At 43.7% G+C, this 16,634-nt stretch overlaps 1 protein-coding gene across 1 annotated transcript in view; it reads left to right on the top strand.

Moving 5' to 3' along the window:
* Window positions 1-16,634, top strand: part of RUFY1 (RUN and FYVE domain containing 1) — a 2,127,773-nt gene that overhangs the window by 482,241 nt on the left and 1,628,898 nt on the right. Inside the window, exon 4 of the mRNA XM_044069383.1 lies at window positions 1,697-1,798. Coding sequence (XP_043925318.1) covers window positions 1,697-1,798 — 102 coding nt within the window. The remainder of the gene's footprint in view (window positions 1-1,696; window positions 1,799-16,634) is intronic.

The following is a 16,634-nucleotide window of genomic DNA, read 5'->3' on the forward strand; positions in this document are numbered from 1 at the left end:
CATTAATGTCGAAAAAAAATTAGATAAAGTGTAATGCAGGGGGGCAAGCCCCCTTGCACCCCCCACACACCCCCCTACTTTATTATTCTAATTCCGAGATCGCATGCACATTCAAACCTTTTTCCATTCGTGCCTTTCGGAAAATTGCTGTTCGTCCTTGTGCAATACGCACATGTAAAGGTAAACCGTCATCCCTACAGTAAGACACTTGCCTACTCACCACCTCTTTAGTATTCATTGGACTTCGATTTTGATTTCAATTTTTATGTGGTCATGACTTGGAATGAGATTTAGGATACTTATGTTGCCCCCTTGTTTAGAAACTATGCTACTGTCTGACTGTCTGACCTTTGAACAGGTGTATGTTAAGTACCTAAAATGATCTGATTTCTGCTTGCCACAAATATTAAGCATACCATAGTGGTTGCATTACATAAAAACTGAGATGGGATTGGTAAGCACATCTGTTAGAATCTTTTATCAACTCACCCTCGCTCATAAACTTATTAACCATCCCCATAACATCCCTTCCCTTCAAACCCTATCACTCCACTAGGCCCCTAAGATCAAGCAACAAAAGTCAACTCACTGTTATCAAACTCAAAAACTCAGCAGGAGAAGCCATATTTTCATGTACCATATCTAAACTTTGGAACAATCTTCCGCACTCTATAACTACTCTACCTTCCAGCAACCTTTTCAAGACTGCACTCAAATTCCACTTAAATTTACACTGGGTTTGTCCTTGTTCTAATCCAGACTAACCCCCCCCCCCCACCTAGGCTCTTAACCCAACTATACTACCGCCACTACTAACTACAGTCAGAATTAGCTAGTTGTCTTCACATACTTTAAAATCTTGTCTGACAACTTTGTTACTAATATTATAAACAACAAGAAACTATCTTAACTTGCAACATTTACTGTGTATACTGTTGGTAATTAATATCTTGTTGTTGTATTGTAGCCAACAACCTGTAATGCGTACTATTGCTAAAACTTTGTCTCTCTATTTATCATGTACATGATGAGCTTTTCTCCCCGGGCATCTGCTGAAAAAGGACCTGCATCCAGTCGGAATTTCCCGGTGAACAAATGTAAATAAATAAATAAATCTTTTGCTAGTCTGCAGCAATATCAGAGTGAGTGACTTTGTAGACTACTCATAGGAAGTAGGACCGTTAGGAGAAACTTTCCAAAATCACCTTGGCTATTACCTACTGCATAGATGGTATGTTCTTTGAAGATCTGCTTTTATGGCAGGTATGCTTATACAGCTGCATGCACCTTTGGTTTAAATTTCAGCAAGACTTCACAATGTTATGCCATCACCATAGAATGGTAACAATAATGGTCAGTGAAGGAAAGAAATTCGGTAGTTCAGCAGTAAGGTATCCTGTTTGTAAGAGAACTGCTGATGTCTGTAATTGTTGCTAGAGGAAGAACCTATAGATATCACAAGTATATCAGAAGGTTTCTGATGCTGATGGACTTTGTCCAAAGACCATGATGTTTTTTAACGTTTTGCCTTTCTCATAAAATGTTAATGTATGCTGCCTTGAGTAGGATAAGTTGGGAAATACCAATGTTGTTGTACTGATGTCAGATGGAGGATGATTGCCATTGGGTACCGATTATGTATTGAATATGTGAGGGTGACTCATTGCTTATGTTCTTGTATCATTTACTCTTTTAGGACAGCAGTTGGAAGAGGCAGAGCTTGGCTTCATCTTGCTCTTATGCAGAAGAAGTTGGCAGATTATATGAAGGTGCTTGTAGATAGAAAAGATCTCCTGAGGTAAGTATGCTGCTCCTGTTTCCCTACATTACTAGCAATACATTGGACTGAAGTTTTCTTGTCTTGTGACCTAATTCAGGGGCCACATTTTTAAAATAAAACGAATCATCTCCAAAGGAAAAAGATTTTAAATTCTTCTCCACAAATGTCTTTAAGTGCCCTTTAGAGTGCGCGGTCATTCTTTTTGTAATGTTATCCTTAGTAGCGTTGTAAGTAGGCAGCAGCTTTGTAGTTAACTGAAAGTGATTTCTAGCTGAACTTTATATCACAGCATTTAGCCAGTATCTTTGAAAGATTCATTCAGGTTGTAGTAGCATGGCAAATGTAAATTTAGCAGGATTTAAATCCACTGAGCTAATCCATTCTGCCTGAGTAAACGTCTTCAGGAGGATGTAAAAAAACTCAAAATGCACAGAACTCTATTAGTTAAGAGCAGGATTTTATGATCTTATGATGGATGTGCAAAATAATAATCCATCAAGATTCTTAGCCTCATATGAACACATTTTCCATTAAGACAGTAACAGTATTTTCAGATTTTCTATGCTTGCTGCTCTCCTGTTAGAGGCATTAATTAAGAGTTTTAATGTTTCAGGATAATGTTTGTTTTATGTTACTTGCATTTTTTTTCTGTTATTCCCTTGAACGCATTCAAAGATGCCAGTGGTTAGCTCAGTGAATTAAAAGCCTACTAGATATACAGTTACTGATGCATTGGCTTGTGTTACTACCGCTTATGATTTTTAGTGATTTATTTATGCATTCAATTATAACAACAGACAGTTTAACTAATATGTCAACTGCTCTCCTTGATTGTGATCTTGATCCTTGTGGCATTTCTGTAAGGCACAGGGAATTGTGGTTATCTGATAACTACCTGCTTCCAACCACACAGCAAACTGTGCTAATACCGTTCTGGAATGAGTTGCTCAAGTTATGGTGCAAACTGCCGAAAAAGGAAATACCTTCATTATGATGTGTGGTATTTTTGAAGCAGTGCTTTAACCTACAGATATTGCAGATACATGGATAAGAAGCTTGCATATGATTTGACTTCTACAGATGAAGATTTATTTGAGAAATGGGAAAGTTGCATCTCCCAAATTTGATAATTGCAAACATTGCAGACTGAGATTTTAGAACTAAAAGTCGCTAAAAAACAAGGTCCATTCAATTAAAAATCCACAAGGAAAATAGTGATCAAATGAAAGCAATAAAATCGAAATTCGACCAATCACAGTTAAACAGTGGCTTTATCTTCTCATGGCAATGATGAAAATCTCATATGAAGATTCTTGAGAGAAGAAATTCAGACTTGGAGGATTGTTTTATGGGCAAATTCAAGAAGCGAGTCTTGTGTGTTTTGAAATTTTGAATGTGGATTTTGAATTTGCTTCCTCAGTTATCTCTGTTCATGATTGTAGTAACAGCCATTTTGACCTTTAATAGAATAGGAGTTAATGGGGAGCGGGAGATGTCAAGGTGGATGCTAATGCTGAGTTGTACTCTGTACAGGAAGGTTCTGAACAAGTGCATCCACATTGTTTCCCTAAGGAACTGAATTATTTGATTTTTTTTTCTTGACTTTACAATTGTTACATTACTCAGCCAAGGCTTGAAATGTTGTTTTCCAACAATAAAAGTTATTTGTTTGGACATTTTCAATTTCTACAGAAAACTGAAATTGTGTTTACAGTGTTCAGATAAGAATGAAAATACAAAGGCCAGTGCTCTTTGATAACTGTGTATTTAAATTATTTATTTATGACATTTGACAGCTTTTTAACGTGGTTTGAACAGGAAAAACATAGTATTACAAATGTTGATAATAGGGAAGAAAGACTAAATGTTTTTCTGTGTAACACATCAAAACTGAAAAGGTACAAATAAAAGAATTTAAAATTTAGTTTGTTAAAGAACATATACGGATTAAGAAAAGATGAGTGGCAAACATTACAAAAGCAAGTTGACTTAGAAAGGTTGCGTGTCCTGCTGATAAGGGGGTAATATTGTTGTAACAAATAGGAAAGACTATCAGAAAATGTGTTTTACTATAATGAACAACAAAATAGGTTGGTAGGTACGATCTAGGCAGTCGGCCCTCAGACCATTACAGCCTATCCAAAATAAATAAGTAACTGTTCAAAAATTCCATCTAGCCTCAAGGAGGGCGAGACAAAGTAGACCAGGGGAGAATTTGAGGCTCCCCACCTAATTACTTAGGTTTGTCTTAAAGCTGCAAGATTGCTACTCTGTTTGACATGTAGTGGAAGTTTGTTCCAGAGGTCAGGCATACGATATGAATCTATCACGCCAGCTTGTCTTATTTATCTGCTGGTGAAGGTTTAGTTTGTTTAACCGAATGTTTGAGGTACAGTAACTCTCAGTTAAACAGCACCCATGGAGATTGGTAGATCCCAGGTAACTGTAGATCTGAAGTAGGAACTTCATTTGTCTGCAACCTGTGGGATACGGATCCGATCTCGGATCCGAGCCGGCAACTTCTATCATAGCATAGATCTGAGCTCCTAGCTCCTCCCCTTACCCATAATCCCCTGCCTGCCCTAACTGACCTCAGATCTAGTTTGCCGCTCTTCAAGCAACAGCTAGGTTCAGAGGTCTTGGCGTTTTGTGAGAAAAAAAGTTTTGTATTTCTTCTTTCTGAGTGACTGGTTGTGTGTGTGGTAGGTTTACCCTTACTGCTTTTTATATCTTATATACTTTTGATTTAATTTAAGAATATTTCTCCCTCCCCCGCTGGTCATAGCATGTGTGTGTGACTGAGTGTTAGGGGTCTAGTGAGTGTGCTTTTCTACAGTATGTCGGAGGCCCCTAAAGCAATTTTTTCGAAATGCACCGAGTGTGGTCACAAGCTTTCACCGGCTGATGGCCACACTCGGTGCGTTAGGTGCCTTGGGGTTGAACACCTCTCTTCGGGTTGCGCGATTTGCGCAGCGTTCAACCCCAGGGCACTCAGGATCGAAGGTCGAAGCTAGTTCTGGCGGGCCTTCTACCCCCAGACTCTGCTTCGGCCTCCGGTGCTTCGGTGCCCCCTACCCCCCCGGTAGCGATCACTCCTGCCTCCCTTCCTCCGACCGGGACTCAACCTCCCGCTTCGGCTCCGGAGGATAGGGAGGCCAGGAAAGAGAAGCGGCGAGCCGAGGACTCTTCATTGGCCTCGCCCGCCAAGAGGGCTTCCCCGTCCAAGTCTTCTCGATCTCCTCCTCCTCCTCGGATCCGATCCCCTTGTTTCTCCCCGGGACCCGAGGAGGAGGTGATCCGGTCCCCGTCGAGGTCATCGAGGCGACACTCCAGGTTTGCCTCGGTGGCCTCGTCGATGTCCACTTTTAGCATGTCTGATGCGGATATGGACCGGATGATGAGGAGATTCATCCAGGCCCAGATGCAGATGGGAGTGCTCTTGTCTCCCCCCCCCCTCTGGGGGGGAGCTCGACCCCTTTTTTCGCTCCTATAGCTCCTTCTCTGACCCGCATTCCAGGCTCGGAGCCAAGCCACGTTGGATCCGGGGGTAGGTCGGAGCCGACTGTGCTGGGCACGTCGGCTCCGACTATTCCCTCAAGTTTGTCGGATCTGACCTCTCGGAGCAGTGAGCCGAGCTTCAGATCCGAGGGATTCGGTGTGCTTTCGGCTCCATCCCGGTTGGAGCACACTGGTCCTTCGGATCCGATGTTCTCGGTGCCGGGTCCGATCCCCACTTCGGATCCAAGTGGGAGTCGGATCTCGGATCTTGGCTTTCGCTGCGGTGGAGAGGACACTTTTGAGTGCTTTCAGGCCTCCGGTCCTGGCTTCGGCTCCCTCCCGCACTCCTTCTCATCTGGTCCTGGCTCCCCTCACCCGGCCCTCGGGGCAGCCTGCCTCAGCGCCTTTAGGAGTTCCAGTGGAAAAGGATACAGCCCATGAGGACTCCTCGGACAGCCCCCCCGAGGAGGTTCTCCACAAGGCAAAGTGCAAAAGGAGGCACATGGACTCCCCTGAGAGTCTCACAGAAGATACAGACTTGAATGAAGGGGAAGGCTCCCCTAGATCACCCCCCGAGGATGTCTCCTTTGGAGACATCATGGAAATGCTCAAAATCAGGGGTGGGTGGTCTGCCCCCAAGGCTTCCTCTGACGAGTCCGTATTCCTTGAGGCGTTTGTGGCAGGACCCTCTACCTCTTGGGTGTCCCCTCCACCCGACCCCCTGGTGGATCTCATATCCTTTAGGGCTTGGAAGGAACCGGACACCGTAGAGCCGATCCCCAAGCGCCCAGACAAAATTTTGAGCCGCCCTGCAGAGAGATCACATTGGAGCAGAGGTCCCCCTGTGGATGCCATGTTGGTGGCTGCAGCCACCAAGAAAGAGTTGGCTCAGGAGAGCCCCACGGTTCATCCTCCGAGCAAGGAGTCTCGCGCGATGGACCGTCTTGGGAAGCGGGCTTTCAGTTCAGCGACCTTCTCTGAGGGCCGTGAACTACATGGCACACGTTATTCGGATGCAGCGGGATCTAATTAAGGAATACGCTGCTCCCCCCCCGGGGTCCATGTTGGAGGGAGACAAGGATTTGTACTCTTCCCGAATGGCCACCCTCCGCTCTATCTCTAATACCTCTATGCGGCTATTGTCTCATGCTACAGAGGGAGCCGCTAGAGCAGGCGGAGTCAGGCTTGTCATGAGGAGACAGGCCTGGCTCCGTCACTGTGACTTCTTGGAACCCTTTAAGGCGTCATTCGCGAATGCCCCTTTTGATGGTTCTGCACTGTTCGGCAAAACCGTTCGCGACACTCTTGTCCAGAACGAGAAAGACAGGAAGACCTTGTCTGCCGTCGGAGTCTGCTTCTCTGCACCCCAGAGGTCCTTTTCCAAGAACCAAAGGGGTCAGAAGAAGATGTGGTTCCGAAAATCGCACCAGTCTCAGTCTGCTCAGGACAACCAGTCCTCTCGTGGCAGAGGAGGACAGGAGGACGCTGCCCCAGAGGCAGAGGGGGTCCGAGGAATTTTGGGTCCAGAGAACCTTTCTCTGAGAGGCCCACGCAGAACCCCTGAGGGGTTTCCTGACTGCTCCACTCTGGAGGCAGTCGGGGGGCGTTTTTCAAAGCACCTGGCAAAATGGGAGTCCATAACAACAGATCGCTGGGTGCTTCGTATTATATCCGGAGGTTACCAAATTCCCTTCATAGTCAACCCCAGAATCAGAAGCCTTCCCGACGTCCCACCCAGTCAAAAGAAGGCGGCCGCTGCAGAAATTCAGCAGCTTCTACAAAAAAGAGCCATCCAGCCCGTCCCCCCATATCAAGTCGGATCAGGGTTTTACTCCAGGTTCTTTCTGGTGCCAAAAAAGACGGGGGACTTGACGTCCATCCTCGACCTCTCTCTCTCTCCTAAACCTGGCGGTACCCAAAGAAAAGTTCCGAATGGTCACGTTGCAATCCATCCTCCCCTTATTGCGGGAGGACGACTGGATGTGCTCCATAGACCTCAAGGATGCCTACTATCACATTCTAATGGACAGGCATTCCAGGAGGTTCCTCCGCTTCCGGCTGGGAGCCAGTCACTTTCAATTCAGGGCCCTCCCCTTCGGTCTCACCTCAGCCCCCAGGGTGTTCACCAAGGTCCTAGCGGTAGTAGCGGCCCACCTGAGACTCCAGGGAATTCAGGTCTTTCCATACCTGGACGACTGGCTCCTCACAGCCCCAACAAGGCATCTACTTTGTTCAGGCAGGGACTATTTTCTCGGTCTGGCTCCACTATTAGGATTAACCATCAACATGACCAAATCCTCTCTCATCCCTACACAGGTGCTGGATTTTATAGGGGCAAGACTAGATTCCAGACAGATGCTTGCATTCTTGACTCCAGATCGGCTTCGGAACCTGATGCTACACGTGCAGGCCATTCTTCGACTGCAAACTCCTTCGGCGGAATTGATTCTGAGGGCCCTAGGATCTATGGCAGCTGCAATCCCTCTGCTGCCATTGGCCCGGTTGAACATGAGGGTTCTACAGTGGGACCCTCCAGGTACAATGGTCCCTGTCTTGCAACCCTCTGTCTCACCCCATTTCCTTAAGCAAGGTTTGCAGAAAATCGCTCCTGTGGTGGCTCCAGTCTCCCAACCTCCACACAGGACATCCCTTCTCACTACCTCCACCAGTCGACACAGTGACCACGGACGCTTCTCGCCTGGGTTGGGGGGGGGCATTTTTCAGGCAGAACAGTCCAAGGCACATGGAACGACGTAGAGACCTCTTTGCATATCAACGTCCTAGAGATGAGAGCGGTGCTTTTGATGTTGCAGGCACTACACAACTCTCTTCCGGTAGGGACAATTGCGGTACAGACAGACAACATGTCGGTAGTCTGGTACATCAACAAACAGGGGGGAACCAGGTCTTACCCCCTTTGCCGTGAGGCCATGAGAGTGTGGGAATGGGCGATTTCCACCAACCGCTTTCTCATTGCAACGCACATTCTGGGACGGTCCAACATTCTAGTGGACAGGCTCAGTCATACTATCCTGACTCCTTACGAGTGGTCTCTCAACCACCGAGTCGCAAAGCAAGTATTTGCCCGATGGGGGCGACCTTCTTGCGATCTTTTTGCCTCTCCTTCAAACACGAAATGCAACGATTACTTCGCTTTAATCCCCCCTCCGGGGAAGTCTCCGAGAGACTCTCTAGTTCATGCTTGGCCTCCCGGTCTGCTTTATGCTTACCCTCCTCTACCCCTAATGTTGAAATTGTTACAGAAAGCCAGGCAGCTGGGGAGCAAAATGATCCTCATTGCCCCATTCTGGCCTCATCAGACGTGGTTCCCTTACCTATGGTCTCACCTAGTGTATCCACCATGGATTCTGGATCCCATTCCGGATCTCATCTCTCATCCTCTCGGTCTTCCGACTCCGAACCTGGTCAACCTCAAGCTGACGGCTTGGTTGCTCCAATTCCACTCCTCATAAGGACTCCCGGGATCTCATCACCAGTCAAAGCCATTCTGGTAGCAGCTCACAAGCCTTCCACCAGGAAGGTTTATCGGAGTAAGTGGAAACTCTTTACCATTTGGGCAGAACACCGTCGTTTAGACCCTTTTACAGCCCCGATATCATCGATTCTAGATTTTCTAACCTCTCTCTTTCACCAGGGGGCTAGTTCTTCCACAGTCAAGGTACAACTGGCAGCAATCTCATACTATCATGTGGGGCAAGAGTCTGGTCCTCTTATCACTTCCAAACTGTGTAAGACCTTCCTCAAGGGTACCTTCCTCCTTAGGCCTCCAGTTAAAGAGGTGGTACCTCCATGGGATTTATCCTTAGTCTTGCAGGCCTTGACTGGTCCCCCATTCGAACCGGCGGCCACAGTTGATCTCAAATTTCTCTCTTGGAAGACAGCCTTTTTGGTGGCCATAACTTCAGCCAAAAGGGTATCGGAATTGCAAGCCCTTTGTGTCAACTGGTTTTTCACCCGGATAGGGTTTACCTCAGAATCAACCTGTCCTTTCTACCTAAGGTGTCTTCAGAAATGAACATCAATCAATCCATCAATCTCCCAGTGTTTTTCCCCAACTTTCATAACAAAGGAGAGTATAAGCTACATTCCTTGGACGTACACAGACAGTTACGTTTTTATATCCATAGAACTGCTGGTCATAGGCAATCCGATCAGTTGTTTATCTCCTTTGCCAAAAGTAATTTTGGAAAATCAGTTTCTAAGGTTTCTCTCTCTAGATGGATCTCGAGTTGTATTCTTTTAGCATATCAGAGTTCGGGAAGGCCTGCACCTCAAGGAGTCCATGCCCATTCTACTAGGGCCATTGCCACTTCTGCGGCCTTTCAAGCTAGGGTTCCACTGGATGACATTTGTTCTGCAGCCACTTGGGCTTCATCTCACACCTTTATCAGCCATTATAAAATAGATGTTGTTTCCCGAGGTAGAGCATCCTTTGGCTCTGCGGTGCTCCGGAATATCCTTCCATGAAGGCCACCCAAGACTTAGGTAGCTGGGGACTCTGTCCCACAGGTTGCTGACAAATGAAGTTCCTACTTCAGATTAAGAAGTTATGTACTCACCATAACGTTCCATCTGAGTAGGTATCTTAATTTTTCTGCAACCATCCCCCCCCTCCTTCCCCCTGACCAATTTGATCGCTCTTGTGTTATTAGCATATGTTCCCATTGGGACACCTTTTATCTGTTGTGCTATGGGGCAAACTTGATCTGAGGTCAGTTAGGGCAGGCAGGGGGTTATGGGTAAGGGGGAGGAGCTAGGAGCTCGGATCTATGCTATGATAGAAGTTGCCGGCTTGGATCCGAGATCGGATCTGTTTCCCACAGGTTGCAGACAAATGAAGATACCTACTCAGATGGAACGTTATGGTGAGTACATAACTTCTTATTTCTGGTTGCTTGAGAGTTACTGTTAAAAATAGGTCTGACTAATACTGTAACCTATACGTTTTGTTTGATTTGACTTGTTCTCTGGTTGGCGAGAGAGGGAATTTATTCCTATCTTCCTTTTTAAAACTCTAAAATGTAAGGTATGTTTCTGCGGGGAGGGGAAACAAAGTGCAACACATAAAAATTGGACTGTATTTCTTCGATATGTTTTTGCTGGTTGCTTGAGTTCCTGTTAATTGAGAGTTTACTGTATCATTAGTTAATGCAAAGGAATTTATAGTCAAATAGGATTGGATCTTTCATGGCTGGAAAGGCTAGACATAGATCTCCATGGAGGAGGAAGTTCGTAAGAGATTGAATACGGAGAAGGGGCTGCCACTCTCTACTGATAACCAAGATTTTTGAAGCCACTGATCTTCTCAGCTATGAATCTATATTCTGTCAAGCTTTGTGAAATCTTTAGACAAATACGTGCCAAATTTATTTAATAGTAGGTCTGATAAGATACGAGTAAAGGGGAAGTGAGACTTCTGTGGATCTTGTGTGGAGATGCCTTTGGAAATTAGATGGGCCAGATAAAAGGCTTTCTAAACTACTATGGAGACATGATAGTGGAATGATAAGAAATTTTCAACAAGAGTGCCTAGACTCCTTACAACAGTGCCCAATTAGAGGGGTGCCTGTCCTGTATAGTAAGTGAATCTATTTTAGTTACCAAAATGAATAATGTTATTTATTTTTACATTTACTTAGAGACCATTGGCCTTGCACCAGTTACAGTCATCTACAAACTCAGTTAACCATGTGCTAAGTATGTTGGTTTGAAAGTCTGAGAAATGTATACCAGATAGGAGAGGGACCAAAACTGAACCCTGTGGTACATCAATGATAACTTTTTTGCTTTCAGAAGTAGCACCTGCAACTCTAACCACATGGGTTCTGTTAGACAACCAGTTATCTATCCATTGCACAATATAATGATTTAAATGCAGATTTACAAGTCTATCAATAATGCCTAAATGGGGAATAGTGTCAAAGGCCTTGGCCAGATCTGGATATGCTGTATGCACTGCATAATCACTATCCAGTACTTTAGGTACTTTCCCAAAGAAATTTAATGAGGTTAAAGTGGCAGGACCTTCCTTTGGCAAAGCTACCGCAAAACTCCACCGCCAATCATTAGTGGACAGGTGATCCGCTGTGGCGACCCCTAACCAGGAAAAGCCGAAAGAAGAAGAAGATTAAGGACATCTGAAATAATGTACTAAGTGTCTTTACATATGAGACTATTGAGACTAATGGGTCTATAGTTACTAGGGTCCATAGTTGGGCCACCCGTATATAATAGCATTACAATGTCTGTTTTCCAGTCTTTAGGAATGTAGCCAGTGGAGATGCTTAGATTAGAGGTCAAGTGGGGATTCAAAAAGGCCATATTTAGCACTAATAATCAGGCAACCTGGTATGTTATCAGGGCTCATGGATGAGAATGGCTATAAATGTGGGTGGAGTAGAACTTGCAATAAATTTGTTAACTAGGATAGTAGCCATTTCCTTTGGGTTAGAGAGTATAGTATTATTGTGGACTAGCTCCAAACATTGTTGGGTGTGAGTTCTTAACTTCTTGACATAGTTAAAAGATTTGCAGTTACTTTTGACTTTAGTGGCTGATATAAGTTCATACCCAGCTTTGAGCTTCCTAATGGTTCCCTTACATTTTTTGTTAGTTTGCATAAGTGTGCTCATAAGGTAAGCAGAATGAGACCTCTTATAAGAATTAAACAGTTTATTCCTCTACAAGTATAATTTATATGGGTATTCCACTACAGGAGTTTGTTTGTAAATTTCTCATTATATTTAGTGCAGATAGGCAGTGCTTTATTAGTACAACTATTTAAGTGGGGTAGAAGTCAGAGGCTTAGGAAGAAGGTTTAACAATGGGATCCTTCAGGGAAGTATTCTAACAGAATGTATTTTAAGTCATCAAGTAACTGACAAAAGTTTGCTTTTGTGAAGTTCACTAAACGCAGCACTGTTTACAGGGGAAGTACCACAAGTTTTAAAGGTAAACATCAGAAAATTATGGTTTGATTTAACAAGGCATAATGATAAATATGGAGATGTGCATAAAGTGACCATATTTGTGAGGACTAAATCAAGGATATTGGGGTCTCCCGTAGGATGGTTAACGGTCTGTGGAAGAGAGTTGGCATTTATAATGTCAAGGAGTGGCTGGGCATGCTGACCATTGGCAAAGTAGGTCAGCCAGTTTATTGATGGTTAGATGAAGTCCCCCCCTTTAGAAAAGTCTTGGGTTTAATGGGAATTTCAAGTAAACCATTGAGAGCTTTTGTGCTCAGAAGGGGACATAGGAGATGTTCTTTGAAGTGGTAATTAGCCATGTTTATGGTGATTTGGATGTCTAGGATTTCAAGTGTGGTACCCCAAGGAATCTGTTGTGAGGTGATTATATCCTTAACAAATACTGATATTACCCTCCAGAATTGCAAGTAGGTCTAAAGACATGATAGGCATTATACCCAGGAATAGAGGGAGTGGTTTCATTGCTTTAAAACCAGATTTCATTTTTATGCAATCTTTGTTTCAGTTTCTTTGACGCACAGTCATTGTAAGTTCATTGCTAAGTACTACCATCATATTAGTGGCACTGTGATGGTGGCAGCATTTTCTCTCTTGTATGCAAGTATTTTTTTCGGTTTCTTTGCAGAGCCTCATATTTACAACAGTGTTTTTTCCATAAGAATGTTGTTTTATATGTGCATACTCTGCATGTCCTTTGTTTGCGTGGGTTTTCTTTGGGTACTCCAATTTCCTCCCACATTGCAAAGATATGCAGTAGGTGGTTTGGACACTCCAAATTGGCCATAGGTGTGTGTGCGCAATAACTGCAGCAGGGCTAGGCACCTGGCGATGCAAATACTGCTATCTCTAGATGATTGTTACTGTTAAAGTGACTTTCCAACCACATGTGTAAAAATGGTAAAGGAGGGATGTGGGTGGATGGGAAACAAGGTACATTGATTTTCTTCTTTGACTTCAAGGTAATCCAGGTGTATTTTACTGAGCTCAATAGAACTTTGAATGAGATCACCTGAGGCATTAGGTTTACTTCCCATACATTGTATGGTTCTGTTTATTTTTAGTTCCACACTAAATGGCACAGAAAGAAGGTATATTACAAGCAAGCTGTAGTATAAGCCAGTATCCGCCACACCCCATCACTTACTGCATGATGACAGTGCTCATCCTCCCTACTTGGCTAAAGTCCTTCCATACAGTGAATTTCTGTGGCCTAGAAGAAACATTGCTTTAAAGTCTGATTATGCTAAAGTTGTGCTTGAATACTTAGGAGGCTTTATTGAAAGCCATGGTTATGGTAGTCACCTAAGAAGACAGAACAACAAATGACTGTTCAGCTTTTGAAGTAAAGTGGCATCTAATATTAATATTATAGCAGAATAGAGACCCAGTTCATTTGTACTTCTTGTTATAGATTTCTTTTTTAATGTTGTTAAAAGTAATTCTAAAGAATTGTCACTTGCTATTAGCTGATAATTGTGGTTGCTCATTGCCTCAAAGACCCACATTTTGGTGCATAATTTAAATGTTATTCTTAACAAAATGTTTTGAAATCTAATCATATTTCTTGGCTAACACTTTTGTAACTTCCATGTGGTACCATAGTCAGGCATCTAAGGACTGCTCAGACCAGGATACAGAAGCATATGTTGGATGTGTGAAGTAGTGCTCCATTGAGGTCTGTAGCCTCACATCCACATATTTTCTTTCAGGCACTGACAGTATTTTCAGGTTTTGTGTATTAGCTGCTTCATAGTCAAGGGAGGGAACAAGGAATGGTTGTTAAATAGATCAGAAGCTTATTTCTTATACATGTACAATACAGGACTTCCTGTAGCTTTGAATAGCAACATTTGATGCATTAATTCATAGCTGTAATGTTGAAAATATTGGCTGGGACTCGTAGACAAGCGCAAAGTGTCACAGACCTAATCAGACATGTATTAGATATCAAGCAGTGCCTCCAGTCCAAGCATGGGACACATTATTAAAGGGAATGTTAGCACTAATAGGGGAAGCAGTACTAAACTGTGGTACAGGTGGAGTAGTGCTTCGTAGGTTGGTTGACCGAAGTGACATGTTACAATGAAGGCAGGCTAGTATGCTCAAATATAGCACCACATACCTGCATCTTGCACTAATCCATAGCAGGATGGGCAGTGTAATAGCCACCACATAGACCTCTGTGCACACCAGAATGTCGACTCTTCATTCTTCTCATTATATAAATGGGGAGGAGAAAGGGATAGATCATCGGCTCAAAAAAATGTACAAAGTAACTTGTCCATTTGACTTTTTAAAAGCCTTTCTAGTACCCACCTTTACTCCTTGCCTCCTTCGTCAAGGAGTGACAGGCCAGTAATATGGGGCATGAATTTGTGAAAATCAATCCAATTGCTTAATTCTTTCTTAAAGTAAGATGGTGTGAAGCAACATTTGATCTGGAGAGGAAGCTTGTTCCAGGGAAGAGATAATTGTTGCGTGACAAATCTCTTTCTCCACTGTGATTTATATATTTGCTGAAGCAAATTCAGATCTCTGGTTCTAGTGTTCACTGAACTGTTTGATTTGTGGAGAAAAAGTTGTCTTGGACTGCAGCATCTCTAATGACCTGGAAGACAAAATACATATTCCCCCTAAGGAGTCAATATGTCAGTAAAATAGTAAAGGGGAGAACATCAACCAGAGGGAAATGCACAAGGGAGCTGTAAGGTATAAAGGGGGAAGATGGGATTTTGGCATGGAAAGAGCCCTATTTAAAAGTTTTTCAAAAGATGGAAATCTGGGAAAGGTAGTGAGGGACAGCTATGGATGGATGTCTGTGGATGGGATAGATGTAGAAGGGCAGGTAGCAGGGGAAGACAGACAGACACAGACTCTGTCAGAGGGTGCATAGGTAGTAATGTGGAGGGTTGAACAGCAAGCAAATAATTGAAAATGACATATGAGCAGTTACACCAGAATGAAGCTTGCAGGTAGGATCCTGGCATGGTTGGATGTAAGGCTTTCCCAAAGGGCAACAAATCCAAACATCACACACCTCTGTAGCTGATGTTTGGGACAGTTGCTTACCTAATGGCCTAATGCGTGGTGGCATTAGCTATCAACTTTCCTGATTTTCACAGAATGTCCAGATTTTTGCCTCATATTTTTGGTTTGTTTCTCAGAGTTTTTGGTTTTCTGGTAAATCACTAAGGATGGAAGTTACTAATTTGGTCATAGGTGTGAGTGTATGTGCAAGTGTGGTGTGGAAGAACTATCATGACAGGGCTAGCCACCCGGTGGTATAAAGCTTGGCTGCAGATGATATCACTGTTAAGTGACATCCCAACCCCATGTGCAAAAATGAGAAAAAGGGGTTGTGGATGAATGGATTTGACTTTCAAACTTCATATTGTTCACAAAATGCATGCTAACACAAATCATGTTATTCTAGCAACTTTCTAAGTTTATAAGAGCAACATTTAAAATCTGTCCTTATTTATGGGCCTTTGTTCCCCCCCCCCATTATTTTAGGCTTTGTCCAGATTTCTTACACTAAGAGATTGAGAAATATGGCACTGCCTATTAGTCCCTTGACTCAACAGTTTGCATTAGAAGGTGCTCCACATTACTAAGGCAGACATCCACTGGCTAACACACCTCTGCAGCCACTATCCACCACAAAATTATGTCAGAGGACCAGGGCAGACCCTTGTGGTCCATGTTAAGAAGAGGAGCCTCATGTACAGTAGGAGAACTGTTGTTCCCAAATGTAAGAGTCAGAGCTGGTGGCCACTGCACTGGCTGGTGCAGTCCAAGGTGACTAGAGCCTTGTCTCCCTCGTTCTACAATTGGACCTGCAGAAGAGCAACACAATGAAAATGAGTACAGATAACAGCTGTACAGTAGACTGGTGCATATTTAATACACACTCCAATGTTGGAAAAGGTGCTACCATTTTCTGTAGCACCCAGCCATGTTCAGCTGTTGCTGCTCCACTGTTTGAAAACAAAGTATGCACTATTAAGTATACCTGAATAACAGTAAAAATAATAGGAAAAATGCTTTGAAACTTTGCAACTTGGAAGTGGATAACATGATGGTAAGGAGGAAGGGTGGACATTCTAATATGAGGGTGGACATCCAGGTATGGAAGCTTGGTACATAAGGAAAGCTGGTAATGGAATGCAGAAGTCCAAGAAGTCATCAAAGAAAGGAATTAGTGCAGAAAAAAGGAGATAGAAAAGAAACCCAGCTAAGAAGGAATAATGGTTGGCTAACAGAGAGGCTAAGAGAGGAGTTGCAGTAGCAAAGAACAAGGCATCAGAGGCACTCCACCAGCGTCTGGAAACTGACTCACATGGCAC

The sequence above is a fragment of the Protopterus annectens genome, chromosome 4.part0, assembly GCF_019279795.1.
Source record: "Protopterus annectens isolate FY-2018-M chromosome 4.part0, PAN1.0, whole genome shotgun sequence".
In the NCBI taxonomy this organism is placed as follows: Eukaryota; Metazoa; Chordata; order Ceratodontiformes; family Protopteridae; genus Protopterus; species Protopterus annectens.